The sequence below is a fragment of the Festucalex cinctus genome, chromosome 13, assembly GCF_051991245.1.
Source record: "Festucalex cinctus isolate MCC-2025b chromosome 13, RoL_Fcin_1.0, whole genome shotgun sequence".
NCBI lineage: Eukaryota > Metazoa > Chordata > Actinopteri > Syngnathiformes > Syngnathidae > Festucalex > Festucalex cinctus.
The window spans coordinates 11533338-11554014 of NC_135423.1; the positions used below are offsets into that span (position 1 = coordinate 11533338).

The window sequence follows — 20677 nt, forward strand, 5'->3', positions numbered from 1 at the left end:
CGTTGCCATGATGTCAGTTCTAACGCCAAAGTCGTAGTTTCCTTGCATCATCTTGTATTAAATGTCTATTTTGGGTGGTTATTTTGTCTTTTACAACCTCAGGTGTCATCATTGATGATCAGATCATCATTAACAAGCGCCTTTCACCCGAAAAAAAATGTGACCAGCGCGTTAGTAGTATGGAAACAAGCCAAACCCTCCATGTTTGTCTCTTTTAACCATTCAAACAGGTAGCCCGGCCTAGCATGATTAGCCAAATGTCTTCCGTGTATCTTTTCATATCTTCCTACAGGTTTCCCATCCAGTCCAAAGGGTGGGATAAAAAATAAAATAATTAAAAAAATAGCAGAGTCCACCAGATGCCAAGAATTAAATGCTGTTTTGAAGAGAAAAGAGAGGATTTGAAGGACATGAATGAGATGAGAAGGAGGAAAAAAAAAATCAGAGGCATAACAAAGAGGAAGTAGCGTGCGGAAACATGACGGGGTTGAAGTCGAGGGTGAGATGTCATTCGGAGGCCGCGGGATGCTTTAATATTTCACAGAGTGATCCCTGCATTATGGATTTGCTCTGATTGCCCTCTCAAGACCTGCGATGTGCACTTACCCACTCATCTCCGACAAAGTTCTCCTCGCAGAACTTCAGCCCGTGTCTGAAAGGCATACACACCCTCCCCGGCAAAGCCAATTAGAAGACACACAACACACTCCACGCTAATGTAATGTTTTAATATCCATGCAGAATCCGACAAAGGCAAATGAAATTTACGCATGAAATTTCCATACTGAGGCTTCGAGCTTGAACTCTAACCTGGTGGCTATATTGTAGACGCTTTGTTGGGAGCTTTCCACCCCCTTAGGCTGCTGCGCGTTATGTTTGGATGCATGTACGGACGTGCACATTGTTTTGTGTGGTGGTGCTCGCAGCCCGTGGCGGTGCGCGGTCCTCCTGAGTAAGATCCCGCTCTGATCTCTATCTGACCGCTGGAGGCCTCTGCTTCCTCCCCACTTTCCCCTTCCGTGTGTCCTCATCGGCCCGCCATTCCTCGGGTTATTGACCGTCCAAAGGGCAGGTGGAAGTTCCGGACCTGAAACACACACCCACATGCATCTTCAAGACATTGCTGCAAAATGGACTGATCTAATGATACCTGCTCATAACCCTACACCTTCTAAAGGTCAAGGTTGCACCTGAAGGGAGGAAAGGGTCTTGAAACAAGTGTTGTGTTCTCATGAGAATTAAATACTGGAAAAAAAAGAGATTATTTTTAAAGAAAAACTTATATATCCCAATATAGAAAACTGACATTAATTTTATGCTGTTATGTTCTGAGGTTGGATGCCAAAAGCGCAGACACAAATTAGATTTTAACTCTTTATTCGCATAACATCGAGAGGCGTGGAACACACTTGACTAGATGAGAAACGAGAATGTATCAAGAATCACGAGACGCTAAGCTAACCTGGGTTGTGGAGGTGCACAGAGGTACCGAAGTAATAATCTGACAAAAACACACATTTCTCAGGCAGCTTGTATAGACAGTGAATCGATCTGATTGGTTGTGGCTAGACATGTGGATAACAGGACTGACATGGAATTATCTGATTGGCTGTTGACTAGATAAAGAGATTAAAGATTCCTGACATCACATAGCTTCTGACATCACATAGCGTATTACCAGTTGAAACTAGATGGTGATTACATCAGTTCAAAACAGACACTTGACCTCACGGTCATGACCCAAACATAACCCTTGCATGACAGTAAACATAATCCTTAGATGACCCTAGTCACAGTAAGCATAACCCTTGCATGACCCTAGTCATGACAAATGCATTTATATTTCCTGATCGTAAAACGGCCACAAGAATGCCAGTATCGGCCGCCATTGCAAGTACCGATACCTTGAAATAAGGCTAGCTATCGGCGTAATGTCGGTACTCGCCCATCTCTACCTAATATGGGGTGGCATGGCTCTGTGGTAGAGTGGGTTCAGTGATCCTGAACTTTGACCATCTTGTAAATGTGAACCCTTGTAAAGCTCCATATGGTATGGAGCGCTAGATACTGTAAGTGCTCTCACTCCATTTACCATTTAATACATTTGACTTACTTTTGTTCAACATTACATTGGACAAACATACCAGCAGTTAATTGTAAATACATTGGTAACATGTAATTACTTTATTTCAAGTTTAATTTGATCATGTGCTCTTTTTTTCACTCACATCTCTATTTCATTTAGTTTGCCAGATTAAAAGTTCACTCCGCTCAGTGAGTGATGAAAATGGAAGAGTTCAAAATGTGCTCTTAAAATGTTACTCCAAAGCTCTCACAGCTCGTGGCTTTCAGATGTTGGCAAGTTTGGTGCAGAGGTCAGCATGTCAGCCTGTTTTTCCGCCTCTGCTTCATTGACTCGCTGATTCCTCCTCGAAAACATCCACAACACCAGCAGCAACTCTAATTGATCTTTTTATAGTGTGAGTCGTTCAAATCTGGATTCATGTGTGACATATCCTGTGGTGTTTTCTTTTTGCGGCCACATGATGAACACATGCAAACACACATTTGAGAGGAAAGGCCTTGCCTGAAGCCTCCCGCTCATGCTGACTGTGTGCTGTGCCACCCAGTGGTCGCATTGGGAAGTGCTTCTCCTTGAGGTCAACCGGAGCTGCTGTGTAACCTGCCTCCACAAACAGATGTGGAATTGATCTATTAACCGGGCGCAGCAAGGATTGCGTCAGCCAAACGGGCAAAATTGCCACTCAGTTTATTTTGCATGTTTTGCGAGGAACAGGTGCAAATAGATTCATTTGTCAGGCGCAATGTGATTTATCAAAGCTGGGACAAATTGCAGTGGCTGATTTGGCGTCTTGAAATATTGCGAGGCGATGCACCAGCAAAATGAGAGGCGACAGGAAGAATGGAACTTTTCCGTTAGTATGTATATTTTTTAAACAAAAAATGATCAGTCTATTCGGAAATTCCATTTTCGGCCTTCAGAGCCAGTCACTAGTATTCCTGAATTTCCTTGCATCTTGGTCATTCAGCGTACTGTGACAGTTGTGACAGTTTTTAATCCAATGTTATACACAATGAACATATACATCCACTTCCCACACTCTTGGGATGAGTTCAGTCAAACAAAACATGTTTTTATGCTTTTCTATGTTTCTAGCATCCCCAAAATAATCAGAGTAAACGATTTACTTGCTATAATTCAGTAATGTTTATTTGCCTCTTTCATTTATTTCAGTTCTATCTTAGTTTTGCACTTACAGCGCTCTCCACAATTTTTCTTGGTAAAAACTAGTGCGTGACTGATTTAGATTGAAGAGAAATATGATTAAAGTTTAGAACATTTGAGTGTTTGTACAATAAAGTGTTCCGTCACTTTTTGCTGGTGATTTGCTACCTATTGATTATCTTTACAACAGAGAGAAAAATCTGCAAAAATTGGCCGATTTGTTTTGTATGTTATTCTGATTTTGTAATGCCTTAATGTACAATAAAACAAAACAATCTGCTATCTGACCTTTTTTTTTTTTTTTTTTATCAATTTTAATCCAGGCCCTAGTGAAACCCACCAGAGCTAGCTAAATTGCAAATCCATCTTTTGAATATGGCCACATTATTTTTTGCACCTGATGCCAGCAGTGCATTAGTGAATAGAAACACAATTTAGTGCTCATTAATTGGAATCTTCGTAAATCAAGTCCATCCATCCATCCATTTTCTTGACCGCTTATTCCTCACAAGGGTCGCGGGGGCTGCTGGCGCCTATCTCAGCTGGCTCTGGGCAGTAGGCGGGGGACACCCTGGACTGGTTGCCAACCAATCGCAGGGCACACAGAGACGAACAACCATCCACACTCACACGCACACCTAGGGACAATTCGGAGCGCCCAATTAACCTGCCATGCATGTCTTTGGAATGTGGGAGGAGACCGGAGTACCCGGAGAAGAGTAAATCAAGTCCTCAGAGTTTATTTAGGATGTAAAAGTGTTTTTCATGTCTGTGTTTAAAATTAGACTTTCGTGTTAGTATACATACAGTAAGTGATATGCAGCGTTTTAACTTTGGTACAATTCCAGGTTACATTACCATCATAGGAACGGAACTGATGAGAAGCATCTTCATATTTTTTTAAATTTTGATCATCTCATTTCTGCTATTTCTGTTGTGTCTGTGTCCATCTTATCCCTTGAATTTATCGCCTCCTCTTTCTGGCCGTCCTCAGTTTCTTGTCCACGGGCTTGCGTGCTGATTGGAAGGGACATTTTTCCAATGGCGGCGCACAGTCTCTAATATTCTGTTTGTCGTTGGCCGCGAGGCTGATCTATCGCGCCCTCGTTTTGATTGGCGGCCGCGGCCAACGACGCCCACCGACCGACCACACGCTCGCAGTCAAACAGGATGCGTTGTGCATGTCCGCCAACACGTGTGCCCTCTTGCGTTTACACGCATGCGAGCTAAGTGAATAACGGTTGCCCTGACCCCAGCTGGCTGCTTTTTTTACATGTGGTATTGACTTACTGCAAAACGTGGGCTGGATGCTGCTCTTTCAAACTCTATAATATGATATCTATTCTCACTTGTAATACACTATGTATGTACAGCACCTAGCCTAAGGCCCATGCAACAGCCGCACTCTCCTTTCCCTACCCGCCCTTAATATCTCTATAACTCACCTCAGCCTTAGATTTAATTGTTTATCTGCGCAAAAACGCATTAACCCTCTGCTGGATCTGTTTTGCTGCGGTCCCGCCCCCTCCCCGACAAGCCCTTGCGACCGCCGCGCCACACGTCCAATGAATAGTCCTTCTCCGTGCGGTAATAGGGAATCAGCATCGAAGTAGCGAGCATTGGCAGCGTGTAAAGAGATAAATCAGATTGTGGGTCTTGCTTTGCCAGTTTATTGAATCTAAATTGCGTGCGCGCGCGTGGCCCCCGCCGGCCCTACACGGCCCATCCATCTCCTGGCTGATAATGGCCCCATTCCACCTGGTGGGAGCGTTATTACATTTTCCCCTCTAACGAGACCCCGCTAATCCTGCCAAGAGGAGAGCGGAGGAAAAAGAAGCGATAGAAGAGGAGTTTCTGAAGGGAGGAAGTTAAAAAAAAATGGCAACCTGCCTTTTTCCTCACTTTCTTCCTCTCTTTCATAGTGCTTGAAACATCTTCTGGCAGCCACGGCAGGGATTCCCCCGAGCTGCAATTACACTCATAATCAGGACATGCTCCGCCCCTTTCACAGGGCCAAGATGGAACGCAGACTAAATGAAGTGAAAGACCGTTTATTACCCGCTTTAATAAAAGTCCATCACACCATTTCCCATAATGGACTGGAGCCACTAAGAAAGATATTTTTATGGATGCAACATTTGCATCTCTTACTACAGTCAACAATTGCTTTGCATGGAATTTGCTGTCATGTACATTTGGACACATGTTTGTGATACCTACAGAAAGTCAAAGTACAGTACCTTGAGATATGGGTGGCATTTATGATCCTCTGCGAAAAACTAAAAAAAAAAACTTAACTGAGTTACTTGCAGTACTGTACAGTAGTTGTGAAACTCTTCTTCGATTGTGACTGCATGAATGTATTAAACTGCCCCCTGGTGGCCAAGTTGCACACACCAGAAGGATTCACCATGAATCATCATGCATCATGTTGCATAAATATAAATAAATAAATACATAAATAAATTTACTTTATACAGGACTGTAAAAAATAATTTTTTTTTATTTTATTTTTTTCACAGGTTTCAACAGATTAATGGAATTTCAATTCATTTCAATGGGGAAAGCCAAGTCAACAACCAATCAAAAATTCCAAATCCCAATCATGATTCGGCTTCAGAAAACAGATGAGCTGTGATTGGTCGTTGTTACCTGAGGAACTGTGATGCCATCTTTAGTCGACAGCAAGCCCCTTGAGAGGGTTAACAACAGGTGGATTTTGCTGCTTAGCTCATATTCCACCAGCGCAATATTAATCAAAATGTCGCGTTCAGACCAGCAGGACTAAATTGAACGTATTTTGGGGTTGACTTTCCCTTTAAGAGGGGTAGCCCAACCCCTATGACTTATTCATGTCAGAGGTGTGTCCCAATACTTTTGCCCCTCTATGTTTTGCAGCTCATCTTTTAAAGAAGCGCTCATGTTGATGTAATTAAATGGTATCCCTGGCTCTGCGCTCGGCCCTGCTTTCATTGTTTTGAGGGGGCCGGGGGCCCCGCGAGGCAAGTGCGCTGATGAGAGATGGATAAACAGTTTGATTTGCTGCTATCGCCCCGAGGCACGGTGGACTGGAGAGACGAGCGAGAGACGGCGCGAACGCGGGGAGGGGTGGGTAGAGGGCAAAAACAGAAGGAGAAGAGGATAAGAGACGCTGTTGGCGAAGGGATGAAGGGATGGAGGTGGAGGATAAACAACGCTAAAGAGGCGTCAAATCCCCCCGATGTTGTTCGCGGGCCTTTTCTCTCTCGCTTGTTTAGTTGTCCCGCCCGCCCCGCTAGCTGTCAGTTCTTCCTTTCTCCTACATGACTGCCATCTATCCGCTTGTGTCTCTGGACCCGTTTCCCTCCTTTCTCTCCAACATCGCACCTCTAATACCGCACCGTCTCTTTCCTGCTTCCCTGTAGCCCCGAGCAAAGCAACACACGCACCTACGTACACACAGGTGTTCTCGTACAAACACAAAACTGTGCATGCTAAATAAATTCTTGGCTGCAACGAGAGCACACAGTGGAGCACAGACCTCCGTACAGGCTGAACAGTAATGTCGGATAGTAGTTTGCTGCTAGCTTGTGTAATACCATACATTTTACCAGTGGTTGTCAAACTTTTTATACTAAGTAACCACCTCCAAAAAATACTTTTTCTCCAAGTAGCGCAATCAATACTAAAATACAGTACCATTGTAGGCTTAAGTGTTCATCTTAAAAAGTATATTTAATATGTAAGTTACTTTAACCTGATGCACAGTTTTAAACATTGACTGTTTAAAAAGAGAAAAAAAAAAAAAATTGAATAATGACTTAATAAAATGCATTGCACGTAAAGTTAAATCAAAAGTGTACCTTTATAAATATTTAAAAACAAAGACTATTGTAGTAGAAAACGACACCAAGTTGCATAAAACCTGAGAATTTTGCTCATGTGACACTGACACCTCAATTCTGAATATTGAAGAACATGTTTTGCTTTTTTTTGGCGTTATGTGACTTTTTTTTTTTTTTTTTTTTTTGATTACGGAAAAAGAAGCCAAGCTTTTTCCCACAGTGTTGTTCTGTGTAAATAGCACAGACAAATTAATCAATATTATTTTTTAATTATTTATTTTTTTATTATCAATATCTGAACACAAATGATGCCCCATCACATTCATATCTGCTATAAATGACTAATACGATGACCAGTATAGATTATTTTAGGCCAACTGCCATATTTGGCTGACAAAAATTCCAGTAACAGATAAATCACCTAATTAATTTAAAAAATAAAAATAAAAAATTCTTTGTTCCCTTAACTGTTACAATAATAAAGATATGAAGATGGGCACAACACATGACTGGATTATTGTACATTGTGCTTTACTATTTGTTTGATTTTGCAGTAGAGAAGAATCGCTATGGCAGTCATCATCTTTGTTTTGTGTTGTGTAAAAAAAAAAAAAAAAAAAAAAGCGTCAACAATTTTGATTTTAAAAGCTAATACCGATAAGTCGGCCAGGTCTTAAATATTGGTATTATTACTACTTATTGAGTCACTTTGTTGTAAAAGTTTCTAATAAAGGAAATACATGTAGTATACTGCCCCCTGATGGCCAAAGTGCACACAGCAGAAGTAGCACAATGTCAATGGGCATCAAAACTGAAAATCATGATGTGCAAAAGTCTTGACATTACGTTTGTTATTAGTATGGTTTTATAAAGAGAGCTATTTTGCTTCTTTTTTTTTTAAAGTTACTATTTTTTGGGTGTGTTTTTTTGTAGCGCTGGAATGGATTCATGTTTTTGTCATTCTTTTCAAATGGGGTATGAAAAATGAAACTTGTAAGGTGTAAGTCAAGGCACCACTGTATTGTTATTGATCACAAAATGGTGGATTGGATCATGTTTGGCTTTGCCAATAGAGCTTCCACTATAATTACAGAGGCAAGATGCAGAATTTTCTGGGTTGCTTTTTTGACCCCAACCTTCGGCTTCTTAAATTAGGACTTTGTTAGCGCCGAGTTAAACTGATCCAATAACGCACACCCGATGTTGCGCGCAAACGCGCGGAGGGAGGTAGACGAGGGTTCACTCATCCATGTCGAGTCATTGTTAGTAAAGATGCGTAACCTCCAGACTTAACCAGCCGTAACAGCAGTGTGACGGCCTCTTTGTCTACGCCAATTAGTCAACAAAACCAGAAGCGCAGTCGAGCTCACCCTGTGGCCTCGCGCACGCATATACACGCACACACACACACCATATATACACTGTGTATGTATTTTATGTAACATGTTTGCTTGGCAGCTATACAGCCAGTCACTTCCAATGAGGCATTTCAAACAAAGCACACTCTCTGCAACAATCCACAGTCAGACTCCCACAGTAGTGCCCTAACCGCACATTTTCCTGTGCTCTCCACCCACTCTTATATTGCCTTAACCCCACCTTTAAAAAAAAAAAAATACTACACAGCAGCCTTTTTTTTCCCCCTGCTGAAGTTTAAACTCATTAAGTGTAATGATATTGGGAGACTCAATTTTACATAACTCACTCATCAAGCGGAGAGATCGCAATAAAGGCGAATGGCTCCGCCGAGGCCTCGCCGCCCGCAAAATAAATGATGCAGCGCACAACGGAAATGTAATTAATTTACAGGCGGTATTGATAGTCCTGCCACACGGCACATTATATATTTTTTAATGTTGCTTAACATCTTGATTATTTTTTATTTAGGGGGTGTTTTGGGTGGGGGTGGGGTGGGGTATGAAGAGGAGATGCTTAAAATGCTCCGACGAGTGTTTACTCCCGCCGCCTGGCTTGCTTTTAAGCATTTCATTATGCCAACGCGATAAGGAGCTGCGAGGGAGAGAGAGGCAGGGTGGCTGTCTGACTTTTCGCAGAGGAGACCACTTCCTGCCTGCGAGTAAACAAGATCCTGTTTTATTGAGTTCTCGTTTGCCGCCTCACCTGTGATGGCTGTGCTGTTGTTAGCGCGTCATGCTCAAACTTGAGACGAAATGTGTAACTTCGTTTACTGCATTAAAATGTATATATGTCATCAATTGATCAAGCTTGTTTTCATTTTTAGTCACAACGGATGACGCTCTTAAGGCCAAGGCAGGCAAGCAAGAGGACACCAGAAAAAAACTGGATATAGGTGAGTTTGGGTGTGCATGTGCAGCATTGATAATTAGGTAAAAAAATAATAAAATAAGAAAAATCATGTTAATTTAAGATAGTTTAATTTGAAACATCAATGACTCAATCCATATCTCAGATTCAACTTTTTTAAATACTTTTTTGATTACCTTAAAATTCGTCATTTTTTTTACTTAAGATATGCCGTGTATGATGGGATGATGATGATGATGATGATGATGATGATGATGATGATGATGATGAACAAACTCACTTCACAACAAGCAGCCGTTTTGCAGATAGTGAACAATTCTTCCCAAATAAGTGTTTATGCTGTTTATAGCCACTCTCAGTTGAAGTTTACTTGTCAAACTAAACATAAATAAAAAATAATTACCAGTTGTGTTTTTTTTTTAAACAACCACATAGATTTGCTTTAGATAATTCTGCTTAGCTTAATGCTAACAAACAATGTAAAAAGGTATTCGATGGGCGTACAAATAGCATTGGTATCTCAGTATGAGAACTGTTTAAGGCCCAGGGATGGGAAATCTCGCTCCTCGAGGGCCGCAGCCCTGCAGGTTTTGCAGGTTTCCCTCTTCCAGCACAAGCTGTTTCCAATCAGTGGGATCGTTATCAGTTTAATGCACAGCTTGCTGATGAGCGGATCATATATCAGCTGTGTTGGAGAAGGGCAACATTCAAAACCTGCAGGGCTGCGGACCTCGAGGGCCGAGAGTGCCCATCCCTGGTTTAAGCAATGGTATAGAACACATACGGTGGAGCAACACAAGTAGACAGTCATGTTTTTTGTTTTTTTTATATCCTCTGTAAAGAACGGCTAATATTGTTGTGGCGTACCAAAGAGTCAATATCCATTGTGCTGAAGCAAAAAAAAAAAAAAAAACAGCTTAATCTATTACATTATATTTGTAATTATTTTTCTTATATAAAAAAAAAAAAACACATTGCATTTTTTTTTTGGCTGAAATGGATCAACGGATTTCACTGAATTATATTTATATATTAGTGTAGTTTTAATTAAATGTTATGTATTATTTGCATACCTTTTCATTTTATCATCACCATTATTTTTTTTTCTTTCACTGAACTTGAATTGTTTCCTATGGTTTCATATTTCCTCTCCCCGTTTCTTTTTTGCTTTTTACTCATCATCAACTCAAATGAACTTACATATGTCGGTTTCTATTAGGACTTGCTTCATTTGCATGAAATGCATAGGAAATGCACATTCTTTGCACTGCAGCCAGCGAATGAATTTGCTGCCAGCATGAAACTCCCCAACGGCCGCACACATCCCATTCACACGCGCTCGTGCATCCGCGCACACACATCTCGATAGACATTCAAATAAAGCCAAGAGTCATTTCCACTGGATATGCTGGTAATAATAAAAGTCCTGAGATAGAATAATGAGGCTGGTCCTTGTTCTGACCAGGGCACCGTCTAAATGAGAATGTATCTGTCTGCGTGTGTGTGAGTTTAGCTACAGAATAATTTGTTGGAGTGTGGGTGTTTTGTGTTTTTCTATTGCTCGACTCACTCTTGTAGCTTTGTGTATTTTGTCTGTGTGCTTCCATGGAGGAGGAATGACAATGTGACCTTTAAAGTTAGCTGCCCTTTTGGCCAAATGAAAGTGCAGCCATCAGAAAGTAATTAGCCTTGCACACTTGCTTTGGTCCCCAGCTCTGGTTACTATGTTATGTATTCTCCTCTCCTCTCCTGCCTCTCTTTTGCACACTGTTGTTGTTTGTCTCCTTTTCTTGATGCCACGCTTATGATAATATTAGCTTTAGTGTTACTACTATCTCAACTTTTGTCTCGCCTTCTCTCTCTCTGTCCTCCCCCTCTGCTGCCTCATTTTGCTTGCTTATTGCCCTGAAAGACAACTAAGAAACATACGTATAGCTCAAGATTAAATGTGGCTTGAGTTGTCAGTAGTGAGGGAAAAAAAGTGTTTTCATGTCTTTAACCTAATACCATTTTTTTTTTATTAAAAAAAAAATACTTTTTTTTACTTACGACATTGAAACTTTATTCTTATAAAATTGTTCCTTTTCCCCCCTTAAAACAAAATCTTACTAATTCTGTAAGTTTGAATGATTGGCAGCTTTATTGAACACGCAATCATGTAACAGAAGATAACTAATAGAAACAGACGATAATGTCGTCTGCAGCAGTTTGCATGTTCAAATGGAGTAGGAAGAAGTCAAAACCTTACCTAGTCCTAATATTCAGTTGTTGTTGTTTTTTTTTTGTTTTTTTTTGGCGACACAGTCCGTCATACATCTGCTTGGGTTCAAGAGTAACAATAATAAGGTAGTGGTGGATGAGAATAGCGGTTAGCCAATTAGCTTTGGCTATTCTGAGCTCCATGATGCTTAAAATTTTCATACCAACGAAAACACAGGCCTGGTGATGAGGAACAAGTGAAGCTCCAGCTTCGTCGCCAGGGCTCGCACTAATTACAACTATATTTAGTATAGTGTAATGGTATTTTATTAATCTTTTTTTTCCACATATTTGTTTCTATGCCAGTACGGTAAAATACATCTACATAAAACTGGTCTATGGTGCTTACAAAGTTGGTGGCTGCTGGACTGTGCTACAAAATCGATTAATTGACTTTCATCATGTTATGGTCAACTACAAAAAATATCTTCAGCCATTCTATCCACACTACCTAATATGCCTTACCTAAATGTGAACTTGCCTTGGCCTTCCCACACACTCACACCGAAGTAGACGCAGCCAGCTGGAGTCTCCGCTGCCCTTCCTCCCAGCACAAGCATGATGGAAGAGGTGGGCCACTGCTGCAGTTTAGCAGCAGATCACCAGGGGTCTCTGCATTCCCCGCAGGGTCTCTGTGAGGTCAACACCGCGAGAAAGTTTACACTTGAACCACTAAAGTCGAGCGAAACCAGGAAACCTTTTAAGAGTGGAAGGGGAAGAAGCGAGGAACGCTACCTCCTACACGCCTCGTTCATAAATAGATCCGAGACTGGCAGCGCGTCCGCGTTAGCGTGGCGCTAATCGAAACCACCCGGATCTGATTCATGTGAACGCAAGTGATGTGAGCGCTATCATTGCTGGTGAAGCCCTGCGAGAAGATGATGGGTGGGGGGGGCAGCTTATCATCAGGGCTTTTGTGAGAGAAAGAAGAGGGATCAATAACTGGCCCCGTGGCCATCAGTTAACAAAGTAGACTCCACTTAAAAGAAATGTTTGCCTCGCTGGTTAAGGGCAGCCAGATGATGCTTGCGCTTGAAAAAGGAAACGTGTGAAATGAAAGGCACTAAGAATGAGAGGGGAGCTCGGTTCCTTTGTTAGCTGCATGCCTTCAAGTCAAGAGATTGCACTTTGTGTGCCCACAAGGCACACTTGACATCGGTACAGCGCAATAGCTTTCGCGCTGTTTGTTGTGCAAACTGTATTAACAACTAGCAGTAATGAAGTAGCCAGAGTTTCAGGGCAATCTACAAGCCAAATCATTAGGTACGCCCGCACAGTCCCATATGAGTTGTAGCTGTACATGAAGCTGATTTGGTTAGCAACAGAGTTGAAACAAGCTCAGCAGTCACATCTGTAATATCCCTGTGTGAACAAGATTGCATTTGAAATGAGATTTCTATCTGCTGTGAATGACGAGGCGTTATCTAAAGGTTTAGCACACATACTGATAATCAGATAGATAATCGGAAATCTCTTAACTCATTCATTCCCAGCCGTTTTCACTGAAGCATCCCCCTTTGCTCCCGGCTGTTTTACTGGATTTTGACTGATCTTGCAAGGCCCAGAGAATATAGTGTTCTATTACTAGATAAACATGAAACCCGCGTCTCTTCTTTCATCAGGGAACATATATATTTGGATCTGTTTTACATCAATTAGCATTAGGATATAGCTAAGTTTCATCCATATTTACATTCCTTGTGAAAACAACTGTCAAAAATAGCTTGTTGCAACATGGCCCTGCCTGATCTCTTATACTCTGCTGCCACCTGGTGACCGTTTCTTGTAATAACCACCATTGCTTGAAGCCACCTCTTCATGTCAGAAGCTGCATCAAAGTCTTATGTATGCACTTGCATAAAACAAACATTAAAAAAAAGTATAAATATGTTTTTGGGAGTGAAGGACAAAAAACTTTAAAATTTAAAATTTTTATCGTCTTGATGGAAATGGTGAGCCGATACTCGCCATTCTTCGTGATCACGAAGGCATGATGACCCTGAAGTTGTTGTCTTGGAACATGCTAATCTATAAAACTATTAGTCTTGTGAGTTTATTTGGTAAATTCTATGCATGTTTTATGTGTGCCGTCACGTAGTCGAAATACGTAGATATGTATGTGACACCAGGCCTAACAAGGATGATGTTTTAGCCCCTTGCGTGCCGCTCTCTGCCCATTACCTCAAACCAGCAGCAGATTGGGAGATCATATATTTTAATGAGACCTATAATAGCTCTTTAACCCACATCATTAGGGGAATATATACCTACCGCTTGCTCTTTTGGCAGCTAAACGGACGGACTGTTTCCCTAATTACTTTGTGTGTAGGACAGGTCATCGGGTGGGTGTGTCTGTATGTATGTGTGGCTGTGTTGAGGAATTATATGTCCATTAAATATTCAGCTGCAAGCTAACCCCCCCACACCCCTCCCATGCTTGACCTAGCATCCAATAAGGCCTCGTCGCTGTCTAACTAGCTCTGTTGTCAATCACGTTTCACACTTTTTGCTCACAATTTGTCCAATTTGGAAGAGCTGGACTGCAAGCGTACGTCTTCGGCAACTATGACATGATGAGCATGACTCTCAGTCTTTGTTACACGTACACGGTATTTTTTCATTCTAATTGTTAGAAAAATATTCATTTTGATGTGTTAATTATTTTGCCCGTCATAATAAATAATAATCAATCCATTTATTTTCTACTGCGCTTGCCTGTGGCTGTCCAAAAATGGCCGCAACCGTACTTAATGCAAAAATATTCATAAAAATACTATAAAATCATAATCAACATACCGTATTTTCCGCACTATAAGACGCACCGCATTATAAGGCGCACCTTCAATGAATGACATATTTTAAAACTTTTTCCATATTTAAGGCGCTACAGTGGAGGCTGGGGTTACGTTATGCATCCATTAGATGGTGCTGCGCTAAAGGGAATGTCAGCAAAACAGTCAGCTAGGGCAGTCAAACTTTATTAATAGATTACAAACCAGCTTTCTGACAACTCCATTCACTCCCAAAATGAATAAACAGCTGTTTTATCGTTTTCTCTGAGGTAAAGTATTAGTATTAGCTAGCGATCCAAGATGGCGGGATCTTTTGCGCATGCGCGTCACCGATCATGCAGGGTCACCGATAGCGTCTTGACAGCGAGACCTGTTGCGGCTCAATATTGATCCATATATAAGGCGCACTGGATTATAAGGCGCGTGGTCAGCTTTTGAAAAAAATGAAGGCTTTTAGGTGCGCCTTATAGTACGGAAAATACGGTAAATTGACGCATTTTTTTCCCAGGGAAGAGTTTAAATTAACCACTTCACAGAATAGCTGGCTAGTTTTTAATAAATGGTGTGTTCCTTTAATGACAATCACATTGCCATGCATATTTCCGCCTGGCTGATAATCAGTCTATCCCAAATATTCTTAATATTAACTTTCACTCAAGGCCCACCACCCAAAGTGGTACTATACCCAAATAAACTGTATGTTGACAAAAAGGTTATTCAAAAGAATCCTCGAGAACAAGCACTTGGTGACAATTTATATTCTGTTTGTTCGCAATATCACCGGAAATGTCCAGTGTTTTAGATGTTTTTGCCCCTGTAAAATTAAAGACAAGACATTTTACTATGTGTCTGCCAAGTAAATATATGAGGAAAGCAAGAGGTGTGTCAAACCTAGGAGGTGTTGCTGTCTTTCCTAGTACACAACACAAAACGTGTGGACAAACATTTAAGAAAATCGACAGATGGATAAATAGTTTCCAAATGCAGGCAAATCAAGTCGACCAGCGTCCCGTAACAGATTGTTTGACATTAGAGGTTCTACTGTAATAATAATCATGATGACATACTCCACCAAACAAATTTGTCACTCTAAAATTTCCGGTCCACTCGCATCCTGCGCCGGTGTGTGCGTTTTATAATAAACGATGTGATGCCTTTTCTAATTGAAAATAATAAGTAATCCCGTGGATAAGATGTTCTTGTGCGATTCCAAGCTGTATATCGCTTCAGTTTGAGCCGCAATAAAAGCCAGGAAATGAGAGGCAAGTGAGAGTGCCTGCTTGGACATTGATGCTTAATGTAATCTGCCTTGAAATCAAATTATTTGACCTGGAAAGCCTAACAATACAAAACTCCTGCCGGGCTGCTGTTAAATATTTAGCACGTGCCTGTCATGAATACAAATGGCGCGCAAATTAGAATCTACAGGCGCGTGACCCCCATATCACACCCGGGGAGCGCGGAGGTGGCGGGGAGGGGGAAGCTGGCTGTGCTTTAAATGTTTTAATTACCGAGGCCACCGCGTGGCGCGCCGAAGGACAAGCGACCAAATTCAACCGCTCGTAAACACGGGAGTTATGTATTTATTTATTTTTAAACTGTCCACCATTTTATTAAATTAACAATAACATAAGTATTGTCATTCGATCTAATCCGAGATCCGCGCAAGAATTATGACCGCACAGTGATTTTGATGTAAGAAAATCCTGTTTGTATTGATTTGCTAACGATCGGCAGCGTGCGCCCCCCATCTCCTGTCCTTACTTGTGATGAATGGCCTTATTTGTTGTGTTATTATGTTCAACACAATCATGCCAGGAACAGTCAGACCAATATTGAGCCCACACTTCACCACCTCCATTTGTTCCAGGAATGAAAGCTCGCTTTTTGGCCCATAATGCACCGCAGGAGTCATTTAAAACAAGGAGAGCAGACCGCCAATTAATTACACTTTTGCTTCAAAGGTGCGTTTTAAAACAGTCCGCTTGCAACTTACATGAAACCGTCCTTTCGATTTGTGAGTCGCCGGGATAATGATTGATTGGAGATGAAAAGTGCCACGGGCTCGCTTTATTTGCTCCTCTCTCCTCCCTATTCATTCAGGTGTGCGCCGCCCCTCCCACCCCACCCCACGCCGAGACCATTAGTTATGCAAGGCTGCTAAGCACTGAATCACAGTTATGCTCCCCGGGGAAATAAATTTGGCGGAAAATCAGTGTGAGAAGATTTAATTATCACGAGGAGACCTTTTTTTTTTTTTTTTTCCCTCCCCCCCAACTGAAGCAAAAACTCAGTCAGCTCCACATGCTACAGCCAAAAAATAACACACAAAAAAATCTAAGTACAAACTAGAACCATTGGGGTGCCAGCTCTCTCCTTACCTTCCGTCTCCTCTCAATTTGTTTCATTACAAGGGGATAGCCAAGCAATTACTGCTTTATTGATTTTTTCTTTTTTTTTTTTTTTCCTCATTAATGCAAGTTTCCTCCTAACCCCTCCCATCCTATCTTGTTTCCCTCCCTTATATGCCCTCATACATTGTGGAGGTGTGTATGATTGGGTGACTGCTAGCCATGTAAATGAGAACCGGATCCCGCTCACCCCATGTGACCTTGTGTACATGTATACGTCTCTCACTCCTCTACACACATAGGGGCCGAACCGACCAGTCGATGCGTCGACTTTACCACTGCACAATGATTATTACAGCTTGAAGTCGATTAATTGCTTTCACATGAACGACACAGGTGAGGCAGTAGTGCCTCACGCCCAATTCACACCGATTGCGGAACGGACACTGTGCGTTTTCCTTACGGCAGCCATACGGACTCCGCAAGAATATAAAGCATTCGAGTCAATTCACGCAAGCTGCGGTGTGAATTGGTATGAAACTTTTTGACATAAAAATTGGTATAAAAATAGGTATGCGGTGCAGAACGGATGCGGCACTGCGGAAGGTTTCCGCTCGCGTTCTATTTTTTCTGGATTCCGCATGTGGATTTTCATGAAGCTGAAGAAATTACACGAGCCGGACAGGAAGTCGGGCGTCGGCTCAAGGTAAATCCGGTATATTTCAAAATAAAACAGTTTGCGAATTTGTTCTTGTTTTTGTGTTTGGGGGGACGGCGGAGCTAGCTAACATAGCATGACAAGAGTCGGACTTTTAAAAGTCAAATAAACAATTAAATAGCCACGGTAGCGGTCCCAGAAATAATGTCCAAAAACCATATCGATGTGACAACAGGCAAGCGTGGCTATTGTTTACAAATAGGACTCTATATACACGGTTGTTTATCGTGTGAACTCTCCAGCGTGAAACCCCGTGATCTTGTGGTCTGGCAGGTGCAGATTTCCAGACACGGACAGCTCACGCAACGCACGTGGTGTGAATTGCAGTCCGTCCGGATGCCGTACGGAAAACGCTCCGCGTCCGTTCCGCAGTCGGTGTGAATTGGGCGCCAAACGTGGATGAGACTAGTGTCAGGGTCACTTGATGAATATGCAACTCTATCTGGAATTATGTACCATATGTAAAAAAAAAAATAGTCAAAACGTATAAACACCTGTCTAAAAAAGGTATCCGCTACCGCTAGTTGATCAACAGCCTAAATAGTTGGGATGTAACGATATGCAAACATCACAATACGATAAATATCACAATACGAACCTCACAATACGATAATTAAGATATTGTGGGGAGGTTGGTTATAAAAAAAAATAGCTCACGATGCTGTCTAAAAACAATATTGGAAAAAAAAAAAGCTCATATGGGAGGTAAAAAAAAGTACAATATTGTGTTTGTGTACCTTTTAACAGCAGTGACAAAGAAATAGGCTTGGCCGTGTCATGTCATGTCATGTCATGTCATGTCATGTCATGTCATGTCATGTGATTGGCTCAGTGGTGCAGAGAATCATGATCTATGCAGTTGTGAATGCTGTGTGTGGCTGAAGCGAGCAAAAAGTCATGCTTTTTGATGGAGATTTTGAAAAATATTTGCTGGTATGACAGATTTATGGGAGTAATGCCCACCACATTGGCCAAAACATCCCTAATTAAAATTAAACTGCACTAATAAACTAACCACAAGAATTGTGGCACTTTTAATATTGCAATATTGCTGTTACATCAGCCATTAGCGAATTTACGTTTTGCAAGATCCCACGGTTCCCATGAAGGTATCTGAATGTGATACACTGAAGTTGCATGAAATTGATTCACGCTAGCCTGTGTCCCGTGCTCATTCATCTCTGGTTTGATTGACAGCCCCCTTTTAACCTTCTGTGATTGGTAATCGTTTCACGGGTCACCTTTATCAATTAACCTGTTACCAGTAGTCCAATGTGTATTCAGTAAACGTTCAATGAGCAACTCCGCGGCTTTTTTGTAAGGATTGTCAACCGCTATTCTGTACAGGTTCAGGGTTAATTCATATTTGTGTTTGGTGAATAAGGATAAGCACTGATAATTGCTGAGTTAATCAGGAGACGTTGAATATTAATCATTTATTTTACAATACATTTTGGACAGTTTTATTTTTCCTTTTCATACCAATAATTGTGGCAATTTTTAGCATTGTTCCACTCTTAAGGTTCAAAGTCAGCAAAAACAATATTGTCAGATATTCCTAAAGATTCCATTTTTGCTTCCTGGTGAACAAAGTAAGTCTAGAAAGAAGTAGCAGCTATTCTCGCCACAACTCCAAATTCCCTGGTGTGCCAATACTTGTCAATGCGTGACCTGCTGGAGAGGGAGCTGACTTTTCTAAAAGTGGAAACATTCTGCCGCCCCCCCCCTCATGTGTGAAAGCGGAACACGTGTCCGTCTGGACATGATCACGCACACACCAGCAGCGCGGCAGTGGCGCTCGGTTGCGCTCTAAGCGGGTGGCCAGACTGCAGTGGGTTAGACACACCCGCAAACTGTTGCGGGTCAAAGTGCCGTCATCCTCCTGGGTGGTGCTGGCCACCAGCGACCCCACTTACCCCCCTCCAACTCCCTGCAGGGCCGACATCAGAGGTCACGTACGAGCGATTGTGTAGTGACATAAGCACAGGGTCGTTTTCCAAATGTCCTATAGGAAATACAGTGGAGCCTCAAGTTACAAACTTAATTGGTTCTGTGACTACGTTTGAAACTTAAAATGTTCATAAATTGAGGTAATGTTTCCCATTGTAATAAATAGAAATCTGATTAATCAGTTCCAGACTTCATACTTTAAAAAAACAAACAGACAAACAAACAAAACAAAACAAAACAATATGTGGTTAAAAATAAATATAATGTAACAAATAAGTGAAAACACATGGAGCTAACTTCCTCTTTGCGCCAATTGGCGTAGACATCTATTTAGATGTGATTACACCAACATTAAGCGTTCATTGTCTATATTAACTCTTTCACAGCCAAAAACGTTTAATAGCGTTTAGTAAAAGCATGATGTATGCCGCCATAAACGTTAAATGACGTCAAGTACGTTTCTTTTTTTTGTTTTTTTGTTTAATATCAGTGGCCAGTGCAATGTCCAAGTGCAATGAGTTGTGAAATCAAAAACACCCACTAACTATGGCCAGCAGATGGCAGCATTGTATCTCTTTTCAATGGGCTGCCGGTGTATGGAATTACAATGAAACATGACGCAATCTGATGAAATCTTAACGTTTTCAAGGATGACGTGAATGATCAAAGCCTTTGTCACATTAAACCTAATTCACGGAGCATCACAAAACAAAAAATATTAGTATCAAAGTCACTGTAGTGGAGAAAATGTATCTTCTCTTCACAAAAAAAGCTCATTTTCTCCTCATATTTTCAATTTTCGCTCAATGTCACTCAAATGAGCTATTTTCAAAGGGTGATTACTAGGGATGTAACAATAACCAAACATCACGATGCGATATTATCACGATATGAAGGTCACGATACGATAATTATCACGATATTGTGGGGGCGTTAGCGATATTTAAAAAAAGATCACAACATTGTAAAAAAGAGAGCTCATACTAAAAAAGAAAAGCACAATATTGTGCTTTTGTACATAACAGCAATGCATATAAAGCACCTACAATCTCTAATAACAATATTGAGGCACTTACTTGCTCATGAAAGCACACATTGATTGCTTCACAAGCAAATTAGGTTCCCCTTCATTTGACAATTAGCATAGATTTTAAACATAGAAGGCCAAAACATCCCTAATAAAAATTAAATTGCACTAATAAACTAGCCACTAGAGGGTGCTAGAACTTCACAAATGGAAATCAACCTGA

General features: G+C 41.3%; 1 protein-coding gene and 1 long non-coding RNA gene across 2 annotated transcripts in view; one reads left to right on the top strand and one right to left on the bottom strand.

The window, feature by feature from the left end:
• rsrc1 (arginine/serine-rich coiled-coil 1) overlaps positions 1–20677 on the top strand; it is a 128072-nt gene that overhangs the window by 93420 nt on the left and 13975 nt on the right. The window contains exon 7 of the mRNA XM_077540209.1: positions 9314–9382. Within this exon, the coding sequence (XP_077396335.1) occupies positions 9314–9382 (69 nt within the window). The remainder of the gene's footprint in view (positions 1–9313; positions 9383–20677) is intronic.
• Positions 708–1512, bottom strand: LOC144032789 (uncharacterized). Its single transcript, XR_013287793.1, has 2 exons — positions 1463–1512; positions 708–1087 (listed from the first exon to the last, which is right to left on the bottom strand). It is a non-coding gene; the product is annotated as an uncharacterized LOC144032789 (long non-coding RNA).